This window comes from Sander lucioperca, chromosome 2 (assembly GCF_008315115.2).
Source record: "Sander lucioperca isolate FBNREF2018 chromosome 2, SLUC_FBN_1.2, whole genome shotgun sequence".
Classification (NCBI taxonomy): Eukaryota; Metazoa; Chordata; class Actinopteri; order Perciformes; family Percidae; genus Sander; species Sander lucioperca.
In genome coordinates this window covers 31,746,866-31,768,563 of record NC_050174.1, presented here as the reverse complement: position 1 = coordinate 31,768,563, position 21,698 = coordinate 31,746,866, and the positions used below count along the sequence as shown (strand labels likewise).

The window sequence follows — 21,698 nt, the reverse complement described above, 5'->3', positions numbered from 1 at the left end:
ATTTCCTAAAATATTTTCTTCCGCAGTAATTACAACAGTCAGCCTGGTCAGAACTGATACTGAGTTCATTAAGATCCAGTTGGGTATTAGACATATTAACACAAAGACGGTAAAATTTGCACTGGGGTCCTGGGTTGGCTCTGCATTCCTCAGAACTTAATGGACTTGTGAAGACCATTAGTGCTAAGCTGTGCAAGTAATCAAAAGGCAGGTTCTGGTGTATTAAAATAGAGCTCTTACTACACATAGGATAAATGAAGAAAGAATTAGGCTCTAATTAGAACAAATTAGGACTGCAGTCTGGAAACAGTAGTTGCCAGACTGCAGTCTGTAGTCGCTTTGCCAGATCCTCCTCTAAAGTGCGCTGAAGGAGGGTCTGGCTACTCCACATAGCATCAGGGGAGGAAAACGTGCTCTGGTTTAATGGCATTTCTTTAAACCAATCACAGTCGTGATGGGCGGTGCTAAACTCCACACAGCCTCTGCAAAATAGTCGTGCGAGAGAAAACTCAGATTGGACAGATAGTCAACAATAGTCCTCATAACTCCACAGAATTTAAAATTCCAACACAAAGACAGCGGAAGGAAACGGTTAATACATGCATCCAGCGGAATTTCCTGCAGATTCGGAGCAATCCCGGAGGTGGAATGCGAAGGATATAGACTAGGAAACACAGACAATTTTAAAGCAGCAGCCTACAATGTAAGAAGAGCAGTAAAGGAGGAAAAAAGACACTACAGGAAAAAAGTGGAATTACAATTTCAGGAGGGCAACCCCAGATGCATGTGGCAAGGTCTAAGAACTATGACTAATTAAAATCCCACACCCTCCTCCTTGTCAATTGCAGCTGTGAAAGCAAAACAAATTTTATCTTGACTTTGAGGCCATCAGCAGCCAACAAGCAAAAACAACTGAAGCTGAGGTTAATGGATCTCACACCCCTCTTCCTTTCTGAGTACGACGTCAGGAGGGCTTTCAAACATGTGAACACCAAGAAAGCAGCAGGACCTGATGGTATCAGTGGGCCGGTCCTTGAACTGTGTGATGACTAACTAGCGCCGGTATTCCAGCTAATTCTTTACAATTAGTAAAACACAGGGTTTAAGTTCATCATATCTTTACTTTCAGTTTGTGCATGGCTGACTGAAACACATGTAATCCCACATCAAATTGTCACTGTATAGTATTTTAACATTTGTGTGTGGTTCAGCTTTCATTAGTTTTTTTTTCCAGCTAATTCTTTACAGTTTGTTAAACATAAGTGTTTAAGTTTATTATTTAAAGACTTCAAGGTGATTAGTTTAAGCATATTCAGTTTCTAGTTGTTGAATTTTGGTCATTTAGGATGTCCTGTCTGAAATCTCACCAGTTTTTTTTTTTTACAATACCATTGTTGGCAATATTTTCAATTCCTGTTTTAAAAGTGTTTTTGTATCATGTTTATTCTCTGTACACAGCACAAAATTAAGTTGATTTAAGTCAAATAAATTAGTGCAAACAGATAAATGAGTGCAAACAGATATGATTGAAATAATTTTTTTCTGCTATTCATTCCCTGAACTTAAACTCTACATGTAAATCTAATAATAAAAACTTAATTCAAAACAAAATATAGAAAATGATATTGCCTTGAATGAAAGAGTGCATTTACTCAATATGCAATAAACTTTCACTAACCCGTACTTAATTTTAGTGAGTACAACACTTAAAAAAAACACTTAAACACACGTAATTATAAAAAGACTTAAAAAAAATAGTGCAAAAACTGTTATTAAACAATTATTTTAATTTTTATGTTTGTTTTTACAGTGTAGCTTGTTGTAAAGAGAAGCTTGTCTCTGTAGTTTTAACAAATGGAACATGTTTATATATGGTTACACACAGGTTCCCACTTCCGCTTTATTGTGAAGTGCACAGCCAACACAACCAACCACTTGAGATTTGTTTCTGTGGCATGCAGTTACAAAACTGCATGGCTGACTGAGACATGTCTAATCCCACATCAAATTGTCACTGTATAGTATTTTAACATTTCCATGTGGTAACCCAGTAGCATCAGCAGTCCCAATGAAAAAAACATCTCAGTAACCTGAAAGCATGAAGAGATACGCTATTAGCTATTAACCCAGCTCTCCAGGTCCTGATAGACTTTATTGGCTGGTAAACTGGGGTATTTAACACAGATTTGACACAGCCTTTCTCTCCAGTCAGTGTAGGTTTTTATTCTGTGAGTGTGGTGCCACTGGAAGTACTCCTCATAGGCCTGTCTGTCTGCAGCCACATGCTTCAGATAGGCAGCCAGATCTGCTGTGCTCTTGAAATCAGCTACATGGATAAAGGAACCAGGGGGAGCCAGGGCTTCATAGGTCACCCTGCTGGGGCCGAGAACTACTGGTATGACCCCTGCTTGGAAAGCGTTCCTCCAGAGCTTCTCACTGATGTAATCCTTTGCCTCAGAGTTCTCAAAAGACAGGTAGAAAACACACTTTGCAATTGTGGGCAACAGCTTCTTTTTTGATAGGGGTTTCTTGTTCCACTTTCCGTATACCTCTATGGGGATATACTTCTTTAGATTTTGGTAAACACAAGCCCTAGCCTGGTGAGGTCTGTATCTGCTGACCACCCAGCTGACAAGGCAGGAGTGATTTGAAGCAGCCTGGAAACCTAGCTCATCACCTCCTACCATGGTTTTTCCATATGGGATGAATATGTCTGCATCACGTCTGTAGCTCATCGTCCAGTTAAAGAGGCCGGTGAGCTGTGTGAGGTTTGCATTGTTGATAGGAGGCTCCATTGACAGCCACACCCAATGCTGGGAGGCCGGGCGATCTAGGTGCAGGGGCAGCGGGGACAGACCTCTTCTCAACTCCTGGTGGTGGAAGACAACCACATCAGCAGACGGGAAGGTGGATGTGTTGTCAGTGAGGAAACAGTGACTGATGTTGTACATCTCGAGGCATTTGTCTCCATCAAGCCTGTAAGAGCGGCCAAATGGCCAGTGCCACAGCAGGATGCTGATGTTTCTCTTAGAAACAGCTGGATGATATTTCTGCAGATAGAGCTTCTGGTCCAAGAAGCTGTAATAAAGCAGGGATGAGAGGGAGATGAGGAGGAGGAGGAGGAGGAAGGCTCGGGATCTCAATGTTGTCATGCTTGCCGGGCGTATTCTGCGTCAAAAGGGCACAGATCACTCAGCTGGAACTCTTAGAAAGGAAGGAAGGGTAGATCAGAGATATTATAACACTTTCATGTTCTCATTAGTGCAGGAACTGAAGAGGACAATGTGTTAACAACAACATCTCCTACTGCGGAAGGCATTTCATTTGTTTTAACTTCAAAAAATGTTTAATTTGTTAGACAACATTTATCAGTTGGCTAATTTTGTTACAGGTTAATAAGAAGTGAGCTTGCATCACATCTGTAAGAAAATACTTCAATAAAAGTGCAGTAATCATTAGGTGTTTCTTCTAATATGGTCAAACCTTTGGAAAATTCTTGAGAAAAAAATGTGAATAAATGGCACTTTGTTTTTTTATACAAAGGAGTAAAACTCTGGCAGATCATTTGATGAAATCTAAACTGCTGTCTGTGTCTTCCTCTCACTGTACGGTGATTTCATTACAAAAGTAATTTCTGCTTTTGTTGGATGTTTTTTTTAAGGATTACGTCAAGTATTGCACACTTGTAACTGCTAACAAAAATGTATGTATATAATGAATGTTAGAATGTTAAAGGTTTAACTTAAAATTGAAAAGTTTGTGATCAAAGTAATTCTGAGCACAGCACTAATATTCAGTATTCAATATCAGTATGTTTTATTATAATAATAACTTACTTTCTGATAAGCATTTAAAATATATTTCTTGTGTAGGTTGATGATGATGTATAATGAAACTGGCAGAAAGAGGATTTCTGAAGATGGTGCACCCTGATAACTGGGTACACCACAAACTTAACATCAAGTTGAAAACAGAACTTTTTAAGAGGAAAAAAAAGAAATTCAGAATGAAAATAATTTTATGCATTTCCCATCACCCTGTGGACACATATAGCATTCTGTACACTATCTGTATTAAATTGAACCTGTAGTAATAATGTAGATATCAGCAGGTGGATTTAAATGAAATAAAATGAGTTTGGCAGAGTTATTGGCACTTACCCGGTGACATGGCATCAGGCTGACTGCTGCCTATAGAGCTTTGTACTAATCAACGAATCCAAGAATATAAAGGAAATCCTGCCCCTGCCCCCCTACTTTCTGATAAGCATTTAAAATATATTTCTTGTGTAGGTTGATGATGATGTATAATGAAACTGGCAGAAAGAGGATTTCTGAAGATGGTGCACCCTGATAACTGGGTACACCACAAACTTAACATCAAGTTGAAAACAGAACTTTTTAAGAGGAAAAAAAAGAAATTCAGAATGAAAAGAAATTTTATGCATTTCCCATCACCCTGTGGACACATATAGCATTCTGTACACTATCTGTATTAAATTGAACCTGTAGTAATAATGTAGATATCAGCAGGTGGATTTAAATGAAATAAAATGAGTTTGGCAGAGTTATTGGCACTTACCCGGTGACATGGCATCAGGCTGACTGCTGCCTATAGAGCTTTGTACTAATCAACGAATCCAAGAATATAAAGGAAATCCTGCCCCCCTCAACATTTTGACTCATCTATTGCTTGACACTTCATACACACACACACACACAAAGAGAGAGCTTCTCGGTGGCAGGGTGCGACGGTTTAGTGCCACTTCAATCAGTGGTCAGCAGACAGGAGCAGCAACAAAAGGAAAAACATTATGTAGAATTAGCACAGTCAGCAGCAAGTGATATTACATTTTTTAACCATAAGCTGGTCTTCCTCTTCCTGTTCTTGCAGCCCTGCAGAGGAAATGGGCACAGGTTGACAAAGCTCCTGTAGGCACCAACCACATCATAACCGTTTCAACGAACTGTTTCACCCTGGGCGTTCCAGTTCACGTTGAGGTAAATTCAAAATTTTTACTCAGCTATTGCTTGACACTTCATTCCCACACACACACACACACACACACACACACACACACACACACACACACACACACACACACACACACAGCTTCTCAGTGGCAGCGTGTGACACTTTGTGTGCCACTTCAATCAGTGGTCAGCAGAAAGGAGCAGCAACAAAAAGGAAAAACAGTCATCTATCATGCAGTCATTTCAAATGAATCCCACACACATGATTTTATTCACTTCAGATTTACTTCAGCCTCTTCAGTGCATTGAGTTCCGGTGTGTTTACTCTCATGATTAGCTGGGTTAGGGTTAGAGGGTGGTAAAACCCCTAGCCCATCACCACAGAAGCCTTCCACCATACCACCCTGTTTAACTTTCATTTCTTTACCTGTTAAACTGCTCATGCATCTGCTGTTTGCAGAATTAACACAGCAAGCAGCAACAAGTGGTAGTCAAAAACATTAACATTCATTTTTTTAACCACAAGCTGGTCTTCCTCTTCCTGTTCTTGCAGCCCTGCAGAGGAAAGGGGTACAGGGTGACACAGCTCCTGTAGGCACCAACCACATCATAACCGTTTCAACGAGCTGTTTCGCCCAGTTCATGTTTGGTTTTTAATGCAGAACCTGATGCAGAACTAGTGCACTTCCACACTGTTCCGGTTGATTTACACTAATGCACTGCTCTAACTCACAGTTTTAATTTAATTTTTTTGTATGTTTCTGCACTGACAGTTAACAATACTGCCATAACCAGACTCCTAGGCCATGACAAATGCCGGAATTGACACAATGGATGAAGGTAAATTAAAGTGGACATATTATGCTTTTCTGTATTTTCTGTTATATCTACAATGTTATGATGTTGGATTTTCATGTTAAACGTGGGCAAAACTTATAACCTCAAATAATGAGGTAAACGTATTTTAGAGAAATCCCTGTGAACTAAAACGTTCAGATTATTATTTATTAATAATAAATAGGGCTGTCAATCGATTAAAAAAAAAAATCTAATTAATTACATACTCTGTAATTAATTAATCGAAATTAATCGCATACATAATTAACGGTGCCTGAACCGATACTTTTTAAGAAAGTAAAAAAAAGAAAAGAAAAAAAAAGGGTACTAAACAACAGTTGGTGACATTAAAGAACGGCTTGTTTATTGCTAAGGCCATATGGTCAAAATTAAATGATTTAATAATAATGTATAACAATAACAATAACTTATTTCACTAGTAAATTGCTGTTGAACAACAAAAACAACCACCAGGTGGGAAAAGGACATTTACAATAACTTAAAATGCACCACTACTGTAGTTTACCAGTTTCGTTGAACGCACCGTCTGTGTTGTTTTTCCGACGGCTAAAACACAGTCAAACAGTCAAAGTTTTTAATTCAGCTACTAGCTAGCGGTAGGCTAACGTTAGCTGCTGTTGAGTATAGTGTTAACTAGCGACACGTGCAGCGGTGTTTGTGTATCGTCTGTTTCAGAGCATCAGAGAGAAGAGCGCAGACATATCAGTGGCACCAGATTTCGGTAGCCAGGGTTGGCAGGAAGAAGATTTTTAGAAGTAAATGTTCCGATTAATGATCCAGGCAGCACATTCTCGTCTCCCTCCTTCATTTTACAGTCCAATGGTGGCTAGAACGGCTGGAATGGATTAATCTGCGTTATTTTTTTTAACGCGTTATTTTTTCTCAGATTAATTAATCGAAATTAACGCATTATTTTGACAGCCCTAATAATAAATAATAAAAAATAATAATTATTATTTTAAGTTTTTTTTACGCTGTCAGGATTTTTACAATGTCACTGGTTTTCAGTTTCTACTTTCTGTCACTGTTTTGGCTTGAGGGGAGGGATCAGGATGGCGCGATTTAGGGATAATTTGCATACTTGACTGTGCGTGCCTGAAAAAACCAAGTGCATCTCGCTGCAGCCTGCGTTCGAGCGTATGGGGAGTGATGTAGGCAAAAAAAAATGGCTGACTTGGATGTGGGCGGGGCTTGATGTCAGGCGCCGCCTTCCCACAGGCTGCAGCGACAGGCTCCTCGAAAAAACGGCCTTGAGTCTGTTGTTGTCCTCACAGATGCCTGGAATGACCTTATGACCGCACATGACTTCAGCACGTTCACCTGCAGCCACCAAATCTCAAGTAAGTCTGTTTACTTCTGCACTTCTACTTTTTTGTTTTCAAATAGAAGCGGGCAGGTTTAATGTTAACCTTTAATGGACTTTGTGCTGTTTTGGCAGATGTTAGCGCGATCACAAGCTAACGTTAATGATAGCTAATACCGCACGTCAGCTAACGTTGGCTAAATTATGGCTAATGGTAATGTTAGCTAATTTCTCCCGCCCAGGATCAATCAATCTCAATCTGTCCTCTATAATCTAGTATTTTTTCATATTCTGTCTTCTAGGAGCGGCCTCATAAACATGCTAACGCAGCAGCATTGCCCCCCAGTACAGCTCAAACACTGAGCATTACATCAGGCCAAAAGAGGTGTTGCTGAAGTGGAGATGGCAGACTCCATCAGATAACGGTAATCAAATTTGCCTTTCTAATATTGTGATATAACTTTTATGGTGATCTGTAAATAAAGATGGAGGCCGCATTGGCTGCTTCGGGCTATTCAATCAATCAGATATTATTTGTATAATGTTAGCACGGTTCATACGTTGCAGTTAGGGGTGTCCATTTTAAAAAATGTTCCAAACCGACGCTTGTTAACTATTATTAACCGATGTAAATATTAATATTAAACTACTTACTTAATATTAAACTTACTTACTTACTACTTAGAACGGATGATTGTATGCTGCACCTGACTGCACCTGCCGCGCTGTAAATGGAGATGCACAGACACTGAATCCTCAGAACTGCATGTGCTGTGTATGACCACATAATAGACCAGATTTCCGTGTAGGAAAATGTTAAGGAGCTGGGAGAAAGTGACTGCGTTTGCTGGCACTTATTAGAGAATGCCAACACAGGCTGTAGGCCATACATAATGCCAGCATAACAAACCTACTGAACTGATTCTCGAGCATCTCTCTTTAGCCCCGTGCTCTCTGTCTGCCGCAAACACACCCTGTTAGGCACATGGAACATAACATCCCTCCCCCATGACTGTACTCCAAAGGTATTTCTGCTGACTGACAGGTTTCTAGGCAAATCACACACTCACTAACATAGTATAACGTGTTCACTGACATCTCTTAAACAAACTGCCTTAGAACATAACAGTTAACATTATAAACATGTATCTCAGTTGAGTACATTTTTAATTGATAGTGTTAATCGGTTTACTTGGACATCCCATATTGCAATACTATGTAATTTTTGTAAACAAAAAAAAGTATTTTTATGGTATTTCTGGATGAAGGCATAACTATTACATGTTTCATCCGATTTCAGTGAGTTGTGTGTATATTCTGTATAATTACAGGCTACTTCGATCGGGAGGCAGTTCATGGAAAGAATGTTAAGAAGGCTTCAGGAATTTCTTCAATGTCAGCCAGTGGAATTTGACTATTTACATTTTGTTTTAAGCCATGAAATGGGACTTGTGCACTCTTTTACTAATGTAGTAGAGCTGCCACAAGATGTTGTTTGTGCCTTGTCTGATGTTTTGAAAATTCTTCATTTGCAAGAAGAGCAGCAAAGACATTTAGCTTCTTCCTATGTAGAGGTTGTGGGGGGTAGTGGGGGACAGCCAAATTTTGTTGTATCAAAAGAACATCTGCAAAACCTCATTGATATGCAGCTGTCCATCCCCTGCATAGCTAAGCTACTGGGTGTCTGCAAAAGGACTGTGTTTCGGCGGATGCGAGAAGAGGGACTATCAGTTAAGCGATCATGCAGCAACCTGACAAATGAGGAGCTGGACAGCCTTGTGCGTTCAGTTAAATTAAGGATGGCACATATTGGCTACAGAATGATGAAGGGCGAACTGCAATCTATGGGGCACAGTGTAAAATGGGAGCAGGTTTCAGCGTCCATGCACAGGGTGGATTCTGCAGGGATCTTTGAGAGATGTACAGGCTTGGGCTGTGTCGCTAGAAGAATATATTCCGTCAAGGGTCCCCACTCACTGGTCCACGTGGACACAAACCACAAACCTATCAGGTACAGTACAGCTCTCTGTATAATATGGGTGAGCCATATACATAAATGTTGTCTGTTGTAACAATAGTCTTTTTTTTGTCTTGTTTGTTTTGTCTGAGCTTACAAATAATTTTATGTTACTCTGACCATCTGAAGAACATTGTCTCGAATACTAAGACAGTGAAGTTTTTTTGTGTCCAGTGATTGCACAATCCTAGTTGAACAGTGTGAAATATATGAACTAATGAAGAAATTATGTTTATTTATATTGTATAGTATGATATTGTGAACAAATTGTGTAAAATAAAAATGTCATAAGTACATTTATTTGTCGTTATCAGTTTTCCTGTATATTGTCACATTTGTATGAAAGATTTTTTTTTTTTTTCATATATGGCATTGTCATCTTTGCCGGGATCGATGGTTATTCACGAAAGGTAAACATTTAAATTGGATGTTTTTATTTTTGTTCCAAACAAACTCATTGTAACTGGACCTACCATATTCCATAATGTATATTTACTAAAGTATTTTGTTTCTATGCTGTAGATCATGTACCTGGGTGCTTCTAACAACAACAAGGCATCAACTGCGCTTGGCTTCTTCATGAGCTCTGTTGAAAAGTTTGTCTTTCCATTAAGGTTATTAATGGACTCCAGTATTGTCCTTTTTCATCAAGATGAATTGGCTGAAAACATTACGCTTTGTCTGTGTCTTATGTTATAATTTAGAGTTAGAGGAGACCAAGGGGTAGAAAACGTTGGCATCGCTCACTGCATGTTAACTGTTCATGGCTGTGGCAGAGCAAGCTACATATCTGGAAAAAGTGTGCATAATCAAAGGTAAATATCAAAATAAGGGTTACTTTTGTTTGTTGGTATAAGGTTTGGTACCCCAAATCACAAGACAGTACAGTATTTTCCCAATTATCCTATGTGTTTATTTAGACATCTTACCACTTATACTCCTGTGACTACCCAAATGAAATGTATGTGAATGTGATATCAGCTTTTCAGAATTGCTTTCAAAGATGTCAACAGCAGCATCTCGTCTAGAAACTATCCAGATACAATGGGATAATCAGCACTTATTGTAAACTGTGTTGGCGTCAGAAGTTTTAGAGTTTGCAATTGCAAAACCATCAACTGTGATTTGTGTATTTATGCCTGTAATATAAAATATGTACTGATTCTTTAAAATGGTGCACTGATAGTTTTTGTATTTATCTTAATAAATACGTAGGGTGGAGCGCTTGTGGCGTGATGTGTGGATGGCGGTAACGTGTATCACGGGTGTGATTCTTCCGGATAATTCCGGAAATCCGGCTTTTCTGACCTGAAAATGAAGCTCTCGTAAATCATGCAAATCCGCTTTTTTTTGTTGGTTTTTTTGGAGGGGGGAGGGGGGGTGTCGCAAGGCACAGGTCGGGGGTATTGGTAAACATAATGACCGGTCACTGCTGTCAACGTTTTTTGTGCCTCTGACTCATGTCTTCATATCACTCCGCAAGTGGTCCATTAATTTGTCACGATGTAACTTCATTCAAAGCAGAGCTCCACCAAAGAGCCTGCAATCGTTGCGGAAGGTTATTTGAATAAGAATTTTGGACGTGTGGGGGCGAACTATCTTCTTAGCTGAAGCCGACAACGGGACAATATTTTTATTTTATGTTGGCAATGCAAGCTGAAGCGACGTAGCAGATGACGTTGAGAAGTTGCAGTGAGGAATATTTTAGGAGCACCATTTTCAGCAGTGCAGAAAGGTAGTGGCCCACACTAACTTAGTGTTGAGCCGGGAAACATGGCTAAAAGAGCTCTACAGCGAAAAGATGTGCTGGGCGAGCCGTCAGTCGGTCGAAGCTAACAGAAGCTAGCTGGCGTAAGCTGATAGCTGACCAACGCTACCAAGTGATCGGCGGAGACAGGGAGTACATGTATTTGAAAGAGTCCGGCAGTTGTGGTAGACGAAGGTCCAGTCGGGAGATTGGATGGAGAGTCCACTGAAGTCCACTGCGGTCTGAAGGGCTAATCCTCGCTAGATCACTAGCTAGTCGGGAGGTTGACAGCTAACGTTAGCCAGCTGAAGCTAACAGTCGATCGATGGTGAGTAACGTACGCTGTACAGTGAGAAGCCGCTGCTGACCGGCGCAGAGCTCTGCCAGAACTCCGACTGCTGTCTGTCCGCGCGGCCGTCTGACGGCATTAGTATTAAATTGAGACAGTTTTATTAGCGGTTAAAAACGTCTCGCGTTAAATAATAGTCTAATTTGGTACAGTTGGTTTTAACGCCTGATGCAAAGTGTAGGCCTATAGGAGTACACATGAAAACCCTGAACAAGCAGCGTCGCTCTGCTCTGTCTTTCTGCTGTGCCCCATTCACGTAGTAGTTTTACACTATGTAGATTAAACTCTGCAATTAATCCGCGGTTCACATGTATGTATGAACTGTGGTGGTCCGTTACACTCTAGGCTATATTCAACATCACTGATTAAGTAGCCTAAGTCAATCCTACAAACAACTGGACTTTAGGGTCAAGTGTTGTTGTATCCGGCCCACGTCCCGGATGTGAAAGCCTCCTTACTGGACTACTGAATATAATAATATTCCATTATATTTTGTATTTTGAATTGTTACCTGCCACCAGAATTTTGTGATTTCCTTGCAATAAATATTGACATTTTTACCATAAATTGGTGCCTAAAAATGTATCAGAATGCAGGAATTGAAGTCATTTACCCTCAGAATTTCCTGGGGGAGGACCCCCAGACTGCTTTGTATGTTCCCGCAAAGACAAATTCTGAGCAAGGAAAAACCCTGAAGTATAATCACAGACAGCCATAAAAAACATTTAAATTGCAGAGTTAGAGTTATAACTTAATATGTACAGTGTCAACAGAGAGAAACACGGACAATTGAACAGACAGTGACAACATACATACTACATACCTACATACTGTAGAGAATGACAGTAACAGCATACAAACGGCATAAATAAAAATTTGTTATAAACGTGTGCTCTTTAAAAAGTAGAAAGCATTGTTGCCAGTTACATTAAATGTTTAAAAATCCGTAAATGTCCGTCGGTGGGGCTGCATGGGCGTGGTAATGTGGGCTGGTGTGGGTGTGGGTGTGGGTGTGTGTGGGTGTGGGTGTGGTAGTAAGGAGAGAGAATAGGAGAAGGAAGTTTGTGTGAGGTGGACCTGGTCACCACAGACCCAAATCTTCTCAGCTGTTGCTACTGTCATATGCTGCACTGTCTCTTCATGTGGCACTATTATTATTTATATTATAACAAGGTACTGAAATGTGTAATCAAGTGATGACTGATTAACAGTAATGTAAATGCTAAATGCCCTAACACCTACATATCATGTAAAACTCAATTTCTCCATTTCTTTGCACAAAACTCTCCAGAAAGTGCCATTTAATGGTTTATTTTTTTTTAAAATGAGGAGGGGGAGGGGGCTGTCGCAGCGTCATGGGTGCACCGTATATTTTCCTGCTTTTTTGTCCTTTGCCAATCACACCTATGGTGTATATTACGAACTACTTCACAGTCTTGAAGAGGATTGCCTGCTAGATCCCTCCAACAGTCTGCATTTATTTTGTGCCCACTATGTATTTGTACCACGCCTCCAGAGGGACCTTGACACTTTCACAGAAGGGTGGGATAACCATGCCATGCGAACTGAACAAAACCTGACTCCCAATCAACTTTGGACAATAGGACTTCTCCAGAACCCTGTGCCTGCTCCAGAGAACTTCAACCTTTTTAAAATTTAGTTTTGGATAATTTTTATATAAATGAAATGCAAACCTAATCATTTGAGTTAAATCATTTTGTAAAGTATTCTAAAAGCATCTGCAGTCTTATAAAATAACTTGTCAATTACAGGATATACAAGATCTTTTCTTGGACTGGAACCATGACAGAGTGACAGAAGAGTCTGCCAGTGGCATAATTCTACCACCCATCCAGTGGATGTCTGCATCATCTCTAAATACAAATGAATGTGGTGTTTCCATAGCTTTCACCGCCATTACTTTCTGAAAAACAGGAAGTCCAGTTTAACTATAGTAAAGGTAGTGTTTTTCACTATTTTTTTATAGCTGCGTATGTAACCTCAGACATCTTACCTTGACATATTGGTATCTTTGCTCTTTTACCTGTTTCTCTCAAACGGTACAGTGTATAATTGTTTCATTATTATTTGGTGTTTGTGTACAAAAAAAGGCCTTCCGAGCTTTCTCTGTGTAAATACCGTATATGTTCACTAACTAGTCTAAAACAAGACACCTGCTTAGGGTTTCAGCTAAAATTGCAATCAGCAGTGTTTGATAGGCACCAGACTGAAAGCTATTCTGTTTTAAATGTGTGGTTAACAATTTTGACAGAAGTGTGTTAGCATTTAAACAAAGTGCTTTAAATCCACAGTGTTGTGCATATTGTGGTTAAAGTGATGGGATAAGTGTGTAGAGTTTTGAAAACTGTGTTTAAGCAATGCAAAACGAACTAGAGATTGGTTCACATGAACTGCTGCTGTGCAGACTGTAGTTTGAATTTTGCACGTTACTCCAGTTGTGCCCACTGTCGTTTAGCAATCGAAAGAAAACTAACATGGACTAAGCTGTACACTTTCAATGAATAACAAATAAATACAGCCAAGTAAGAACTTGACTTTTGACCATGATGTTAATTTCTACTGGACTATGCACACTAACTTATGATGTAGTTAACATTCATAAGGAAAAAGAGACCCCAAATCAAATTGAGGTTTATTTGACATCAACATCAACCAGATTTGTTATCAAGTCAATCTTGAGGACTATTTAATTGGAATATACTTGTAAAGAACTCCAAATTCTGCAGAAAATGTATTTTACTTGAATAACATGGAAGTACTACATCTGTGGAAGATGGAACAATTTGAAAGCTCTTCAATAGTAACAGTTACCTTGATCTGAGGAACAGAAACTGAGCATCACACTTGCAGTTTTATCCTTATTAAGTTCTTTACTTATTTTTCAATCTATTCTGTTAGCAATGGTCCTAAAATACACATTTTGTAATTTTTCAGTATAAAAACCAATATGCTATAGAGGAATATTTATACAAAATAGTGAATCATTCACTGAACATATTTTTCAAAGATCTTGCCATTAACGGCATCTCTTGAAAATGCCTAACACACAATACTGGCTGACTTTGACTAATAAAACATGGGTGGTCATGAAAACATGGCTTCTAAACTCAGCCGAAACCTCTACTCATTCTGATCGCTACTGTCATTATATCTCTGAACTCACTGTATGTATTCATATGTGCAACAGGAAGATATATTGTATTTGTGCAGGCACTCACAAGTGGGTTACAAATGTGGTGACCAGGCATTTGTTCTTTGCAGTAGTGTTCAAATCTTACATTTAATTTAAAATCTACCCTTTCTGAGAGAAGAAGGGGCTTGTGCCTTTGTCCAGTTAACCACTGCATCACTGTTAAGACCGACAAGCTCAAGTTTATTTGCTGTTCCAGACATTCTTCATTCAGACTTTGTGGTGCTTCTCGGGTCAAAGGCTCACACACACCCTAGTCTTCATCCTGACCTGCAGGATGGAAAAACAACAAAACCAAAACATTTTTTTTAAACAAATCAGCTTTTTATTACAATGATGTAAGAATCAAAAACACATTTCGGGAAAATACAGCCCAATTCAGCCTGCACCTACTGCATTATTTTTTTTTTATTTTCATGTACACTTAATGAAAGTAGAAGAAAACTATAAACAGTTCTTTTTCAAGTAACAACTGTCTGTATGGCAAATTGTGCTGAAAACTCTTAAGTTTTGTTTGCTGTAAGAAAAAAAAAAGTCAAACCTGTGATTTCGAGGTCTTGCAGAAAGTCCTGGAAGAAGTTTATGATGGCATTTTCTCTTAGATGCCTTGGACTTCCCCTCTCACTCAGCTCAAGCACTAAGATGCTCATTATGTAATCAGCATCTGCCTAAAGATAACAAAAATAAAGTCAATAATTCACATTATATACTGTATGTCTTTGTATTCTTCCAAAACGATGTGCAACAAAATAATATTTTCTGATTTGATTTTCTGACACACAAATGTATGTGTACATACATAATTTACACACCTTATAATACTGTCCTTCCTGTCCAACTTTACAAGCCCTGTGTAACCACAGCTCACAATTTCTTCTGTCAACTCTGTCAGATCAGTTGACGCCTCGTCCACATCGTCTTTGGTCAATTGCAAAGTGTCAAAGTCTCCTGTTGCAAGGAACTGGAAACACCAATTTCTAAAGAAGCATGGTGCTGGGCCACCCTGAGCGAGGCTGACTGAGAACTCTACTCCTGCAGTTCTGCATGTCATCAACAAAAAATGCAAACATTGTACATGACCTTTTCTTACATGCATAAACTGTAGAACGAGGACTAGTATGAAACAATGCAAACCTGTAGAAACCATTTTCTACGTCACTTATGGAGTAGACAGGACTCTTTCCCTTTATGCCATTGCCCTTGAACAGTCGCCTCTAAATGCCATTTATAATTTGTAAATATAACAAATGAAGACAACACAATTAAGGAAATAACTCAAACTGTAACTGAACCTGTACTTCTGAAGTTTCAGTACATTACCCGTCAAAAATTCTTTGCTTAATGTACCAGTTTCAATTCCTGCTTCTCCAATGAAAGTCACATTGAGTTTGTTGACAGGGGAGCCCTTCTTTTGTCTTTGCCACTGAATGAAGCCTCTTTGGACAAGGTCATCTCGGGTGATGCAAATCTTAAAATCTTTGCTTGCATCTACTTGATTTGCAAGCAACTGGAGGATATCATCTTCACTATTAAGAAAAGCAAAATAAAACAATAACTTTGATTTAAATTTTAAGAAAACCGATGAATAATAAATGCAGAACACAAAAATCACCTAGATATATCAGCCAAAGGCACGCTTCCCTCGCATAGCACACTACTAGTAGGGCCTGAAGTGGGACAGAAGTCGGAATTGTAGTCAGGAGTATCCTGTGGACTGAGAATGATCAGTATTAAAACATTTTCCAGCAAAATGTATCAATAATTATCCATTTAAACCAAACACATTTACAATCATATGTAGATAGATAGATAGATAGATAGATAGATTTTTTTATTGATCCCAAAAAATGGGAAATAACGGGAAATAACGTTGTTGCAGCAGCAAAATTTCAGACACACTGCACACATACAGAGTAAACATTAAATAATAGGAAACAATATACATGAAATAATAATAGAATAATACACTAGCAATATTTAAAATATATACAATTTGGAAATAAAATGTACAACTGTTTCAATAGATATAGATAAACTAATGTGCAAGTTGGGGAGTAAAAATGTACAACTGTTTCACTAGTCATGATTGTGCAAGGTTGTGCAAGGTGCATTCAGTGCAGTTGTGATGTATATGAGTCTTATCTAACACTCAGAGATGAAGTGTTAAAAGGTTTTATTGTCTGTGGTAGGAATGATTTCCTGTAGCGGATATGTACTCTTTAGCAGTATTTAGAATTATCTATTTGTTCACTCTGGACAGGAAAATTACAACCCAAAAAGTTAATGAAAAGATATATAAACGAAACAAATGAAATAAAATGAACAACATGTTAAGATGCACATTTAACATGACAGAATAGCAAACCTTTCACCACACAAGCTTCCATGCAGAGCAATGTCATCTGATGGAAAGCAACCACAACATATAGAGCATTCCTTTCTATCCTGTGAACAGTTGTAAAAGTTCAAATCAAAAGCACAAATATCTTGAAAAAAGTGTAGAATTCTAGACAGATTACAGTTCATCATTATCACCTGTTCATCTCTGGCCTCTTTCTTAGGGTGCTCAAGTGGTGAATTTGTGACAGAAAGAACCTGGACCTCACTATGCCAGTCCTAAAAGTAGCACACAACAGTTGTATCCATAAATAGATGTGGGGACAAATAATCAATATTAAAGTATACAGTGATATGATAGATAAAAAGGGACCAATATTGGGACATTCAAATGGTTTCTTCTCCCAGCATAACTTTGAACTCTGAAATGTTGAAGGAAGTTTTTTTGAGATTGAAATGAAGTGTTTAATCCAAACTCTCTACAAAAAGAAAATCAAAGCAATTGAAGATGTAATAATAATAATAATTAAAGCTGCAAGCAGCGATGGACGGGCACTCGAGCCTCTGCGTGTCGGGGTGACTGGAGGACGCCGCTTCTTGCGACCGTGCATTTGCGCGGCACTCAGACACTGCAAATCGTCACCAATGAAAAGGGAACTCCCTGCCGGGTTCAGGGATACCGCACTCTATGTCATACAGTTCATTAGCTGTGAAAGGGGGCGTGGCCAAAGCATTGGGGTCCGAGCAAACCTTTACCAATAAAAAAGGAACTCTCTTCTGAGTTCAATGATACCTCACACAAGACTCTACCTTAGATGGGTCAGCATTTATGAAAGGGTGCGTGGCTTAAGTATGTAAATCGGATGATGTTTGCCAATAAGGTAGATTTCCTGTTGCCAGCGGGGGACGCTATGACCAAAAGTAAATATTGGCTTGTAGATGTCCTCAGACCTGGACCCTTGTCAATCGTGAGAAATTTCGGGCAGATACAACAACGTACACTCAAGTTACAACAATTTCTTTGTTCATCGCTAAACACTCAAAATGGCCACCACGCCACGCCCACACTGTTTGACGAAAAGTTTTTCTTTTAATAACTTTTCATCTTTAAGGTGTTGAGATGGTACAGACCAAATTTGAAGTCTGCCGGATGAAATCTCTAGGAGGAGTTCGTTAAAGTATACTGCCCTACAAAGCAAAAAGGCAGTAACTACGCAGAGTGCAGAACTGAGAAAAATGACTTTAAAGTTATCCTGTCATCCAGCTAAGTAGTTGTAGGTAGATTATTGGACATGTGGCTGTTTTTGTTACTTTATATTAGCTTATTCTTTGTACATATCAATCCTCATATTTAATTTGATATTTTACCCCTGTTTTGCAGTTACTGTATTCTTGCTTTGTATTACTTACCAAAAACGTGGCACCATACCAAGGAAAAAGGCAGTAACTACAGATTCTTCAAAAACTATTTTGCCACAACTTGGGCTTTGGGTGTGTTAGATACACTGTATTTGAAATAATTGGAACCATTTGTTTTCCTGAACATGGATATACCAAAACCAACACTAATTTGACCATTTTAGGTCAATATTTTCCACCCGGAAGCTGTTCTGGTGCTGAAATGGCTGCTTAAAGTCTCACATTGCTAAGCTGTTATCAAGTTATCCTGTCATCCAGCTAAGTAGTTGTAGGTATATTATTGGACATGTGGCTGTTTTTGTTACTTTATATTAGCTTATTCTTTGTACATAGCAATCCTCATATTTAATTTGATATTTTACCCCTATTTTGCAGTTACTGTATTCTTGCTTTGTTTCACTAGGGCTTTTTGCAGTTACTGTACAAACAACTACCATTTTTCTCCAAAACAACACACATTTGAGATAAGATGTTTTGTCACATAACAAAGGATGCCTTGAATGTCATGAATACTTCCTGTTGCCACTAGGGGGTGCTATGACTTTAAGTAAATATCGGCCTTTCTTTGTCCTCAGAGTTAGAGTCTTATGAATCATGAAAAGTTTCGAGCCAATTGGACAATGTATACTGAAGTTACACCCACTTCCTGTTTCGGTGGCGAAACGCACAAAATGGCCACCCCGCCACGGCCACGCCCTATGACAAAAAGTTTTTATATATATATATTTTACATATCTGAACCAACTTTCGTGAGTCTACGTTAAACGCACTGCAGGGGCTCAATTTTTTTTTAACTTTGTATGGGGGCGCTAGCGGGCCATTTTTGAGCGCCTATTCCCAAAACCCTTAAAATACATAAATTTTCACCAGACTTGATGCGACCGCCAATTTTGGTGAGTTTTTGAATATGTTAAGCCCCTCAAAAAGCCAATTCATTGGCAGAAAATAATTCCTTCAGTTTCAATAGGGCCTTCGCCGCTGTCGGCGCTCGGGCCCTAATTAAAGCTGCAAGCAGCGATGAATAAGCCCTCGCCTTCTTGCAGTCGGGGGTACTGGCAGACGCAACATCACATGTAGACCACACATTCTAAGTTTCATGTAAATCGGAATAACTTTTGCCAAGATACAACCGTTCATGTTTTAACAGCCACCTACAGGAAGTTGTTCCTCCATAACTTGTACATTGTTTTAGCTATCAAAATTCTTTTGATAACTTTTAGTCACAAGGGTCCACCGAGTCTATATCCAAGTTTTCGTTCAGATTGGACTCACAGCCCAGGAGGAGTTAGACAAAGTATGTTTCCCATATATCGCGATGTGGCTAATTAATAAAAACATTTTAACAGCGCCATCTAATGGCCGATTCACTCTAAATTTGGCATGGATGCTCAAGCCCCTATGCGGAACAACTGTGTCATGTTTGGTGTCAATCAGAATAAATATTGGTAAGATACGAAACTTCCTGTTTCGACAGCCCCCTACAGGAAGTTGGTCCTCTTTAACTTGCGCATTGTGTTAGCTATTAAAATTCTTTTGATAACTTTTTGTCATGAGGGTCCACCAAGTCTACCTGCACATTTTTGTGCAGATGGGACTCATGCTCTAGGAGGAGTTAAAAAGTAGGTTTCGCTCAAAGCGAATATACTAATTAATTAAAAAAATGAAAACAACGCCAAATAAAGGCCGATTCACGCCATATTTGGCACACTGCCTCATTGGCACATGAGGAACAACTGTCTTTAGTTTTGTGCCCATCGGAATAGCCGTTGGCAAGATACAACCGTTCCTGTTTCGACACCCACCTACAGGACGTTGGTCGTCTGTAACTTGCGCATTGTTTTAGATATTAAAATTCTTTTGATAACTTTTTGTCATGAGGGTCCTCCGAGTCTATAAGCCAGTTTTCGTCCCGATCGGACTCACGCCCCAGGAGTAGTTAGACAGATTAGGTTTCCCATATATCAATATTTTGCTAATTAATAAAAAAAAAATAAAACAGCGCCATCTAATGGCCGATTGACACCAGGTTTGGCACAGATGCTAAACCGGCGATGACGAACAACCTTGTCAAGTTTCGGGGCAATTGGAATAATTGTTGCCAAGATAACGCAACTTCCTGTTTAGACAGGAAGTTTCTGTAACTTGCGCATTTTTTCAACTATCAAAATTCTCTGGATAACTTTTCGTCATGAGGGTCAACAGATACTACCTGCAAAGATTCAAGAAGATTGAAATCACGGCCTAGGACGAGTTCAAAAGAATTTAAAACACATGAAAAATGCATAATTAAAAATGGCTGCCTTCCGGTTGGGCTGAGCTAATGAAGGTAAATGGGAAATATGTCCGCAATGATTAGAGAAATATGTGTATTAAATCTGATGACGTTTGGAGCAACTATGTCCAAGTTAAGGCCTTCCACGCATTAGGGGGCGCTATGAAGCCCGCTTACAGGTATGGGCCAAATTGCTGTACAGTCTCGCAAAGCTCCAAGGTGTTTATGTGGGCGCCAATTTTTGTGAGTTTTCGTATATATTGAAGCCGTCAAAAATGTGCCCAAGGGCTAAAACCAATTAGGGTCCCAGAGGCCACGCCCACTTTGACCAATCAGTACCTTACTGTAGGGGTGGCCTCATGAGTGGCCCTAGATGGTACCCATCAGATTTTGTAAAAATCGGATGAGCCGTTCATGAGCTATAAACTTTATGTACTTGTAGCGCTCCCTAGTGGCCAATTTCCGTAAAATGTGTGGGGCACCTCCAGAGGGTCATGGCAAACAAGAATCTTAAGTTTTGCATTGATAGCAATTATTTTGGTCGAGATATGGCAAAGTTGGTGTTTTCATACTTAGCTACACAAATTTGTGCGTAATATGTGCAATTTTTATCCTATAAAAATTCTTTGGAGAACTTTTGGTCAGGTCGGTCTGGAAATGCTATGTGCCAAGTTTTGTGCAGATCAGTCGCATGGTCTAGGAGGAGTTCGGCAAAGTAGGTTTTCGATAAATCACGATTTTTCACGCATAAAAGTCTAGGCGTAAATGGCCGTGGCCTATATCAGGAGATTTAGCTGGATCCAGGGAACGCAAATATATATGGTTTTTGAATGTGCGATGTACGGTTTGGGAGTTATAGGGCCAAACGCGGTTTTTTTCTGCAATAGTGCATAGTGGTGCATATGAGTCATTTTTTTTAATCTTTGCAATTTTCACCAGTTGTGACATGTGTGCAAATTTTTGAGTGAGTGAGTTTTCGTGCATTCTAACCCCCTCAAAAATGCAACGAAGGAATCGGAAAAATAATAATCTGACCAAAAACAATAGAGTCCTTGCAGTTTCACTGCTCGGGCCCTAATAATTCCTTCAGTTCCAATAGGGCCTTCGCCACTGTCGGCGCTCGGGCCCTAATAAATTGAATTTGTATAGCGCTTTTCATGGACTCAAAGTCGCTTAGTGAACTAATACAGTGCAGGTTTAATTCTGACTTTG

The 21,698-nt window shown here is 39.3% G+C and overlaps 1 protein-coding gene and 2 long non-coding RNA genes across 4 annotated transcripts; 1 reads left to right on the top strand and 2 right to left on the bottom strand.

Annotated features, from left to right (window-relative positions):
- Window positions 1-1,883: 1,883 nt before the first annotated feature.
- Window positions 1,884-4,762, bottom strand: fut7 (fucosyltransferase 7). Of its 2 annotated transcripts, none has more exons than XM_031300926.2 (2): window positions 4,161-4,762; window positions 1,884-3,168 (listed from the first exon to the last, which is right to left on the bottom strand). In XM_031300926.2, the coding sequence occupies exon 2, from the start codon at window positions 3,150-3,152 to the stop codon at window positions 2,115-2,117; it is 1,038 nt and encodes a 345-aa protein (XP_031156786.1). In that variant the 5' UTR covers window positions 3,153-3,168; window positions 4,161-4,762; the 3' UTR covers window positions 1,884-2,114. The 2 variants fall into 2 exon arrangements, with proteins under 2 accessions (XP_031156786.1, XP_031156784.1); XM_031300924.2 differs by having other exon boundaries at window positions 1,884-3,204; window positions 4,161-4,761.
- Window positions 4,763-9,496: 4,734 nt separating this feature from the next.
- On the top strand, window positions 9,497-10,409 carry LOC116050686. The gene is made up of 4 exons (XR_004105135.2): window positions 9,497-9,561; window positions 9,674-9,765; window positions 9,856-9,966; window positions 10,367-10,409. It is a non-coding gene; the product is annotated as an uncharacterized LOC116050686 (long non-coding RNA).
- Window positions 10,410-15,598: 5,189 nt separating this feature from the next.
- On the bottom strand, window positions 15,599-16,899 carry LOC116050690. The gene is made up of 3 exons (XR_004105139.2): window positions 16,824-16,899; window positions 16,071-16,172; window positions 15,599-15,984 (listed from the first exon to the last, which is right to left on the bottom strand). It is a non-coding gene; the product is annotated as an uncharacterized LOC116050690 (long non-coding RNA).
- Between the last annotated feature and the right edge of the window lie 4,799 nt (window positions 16,900-21,698).

Bases quoted from the DNA above. Each gene is read 5' to 3' on its own strand.
- fut7 (XM_031300926.2), bottom strand. From the start codon at position 3,152: ATGACAACATTGAGATCCCGAGCCTTCCTCCTCCTCCTCCTCCTCATC.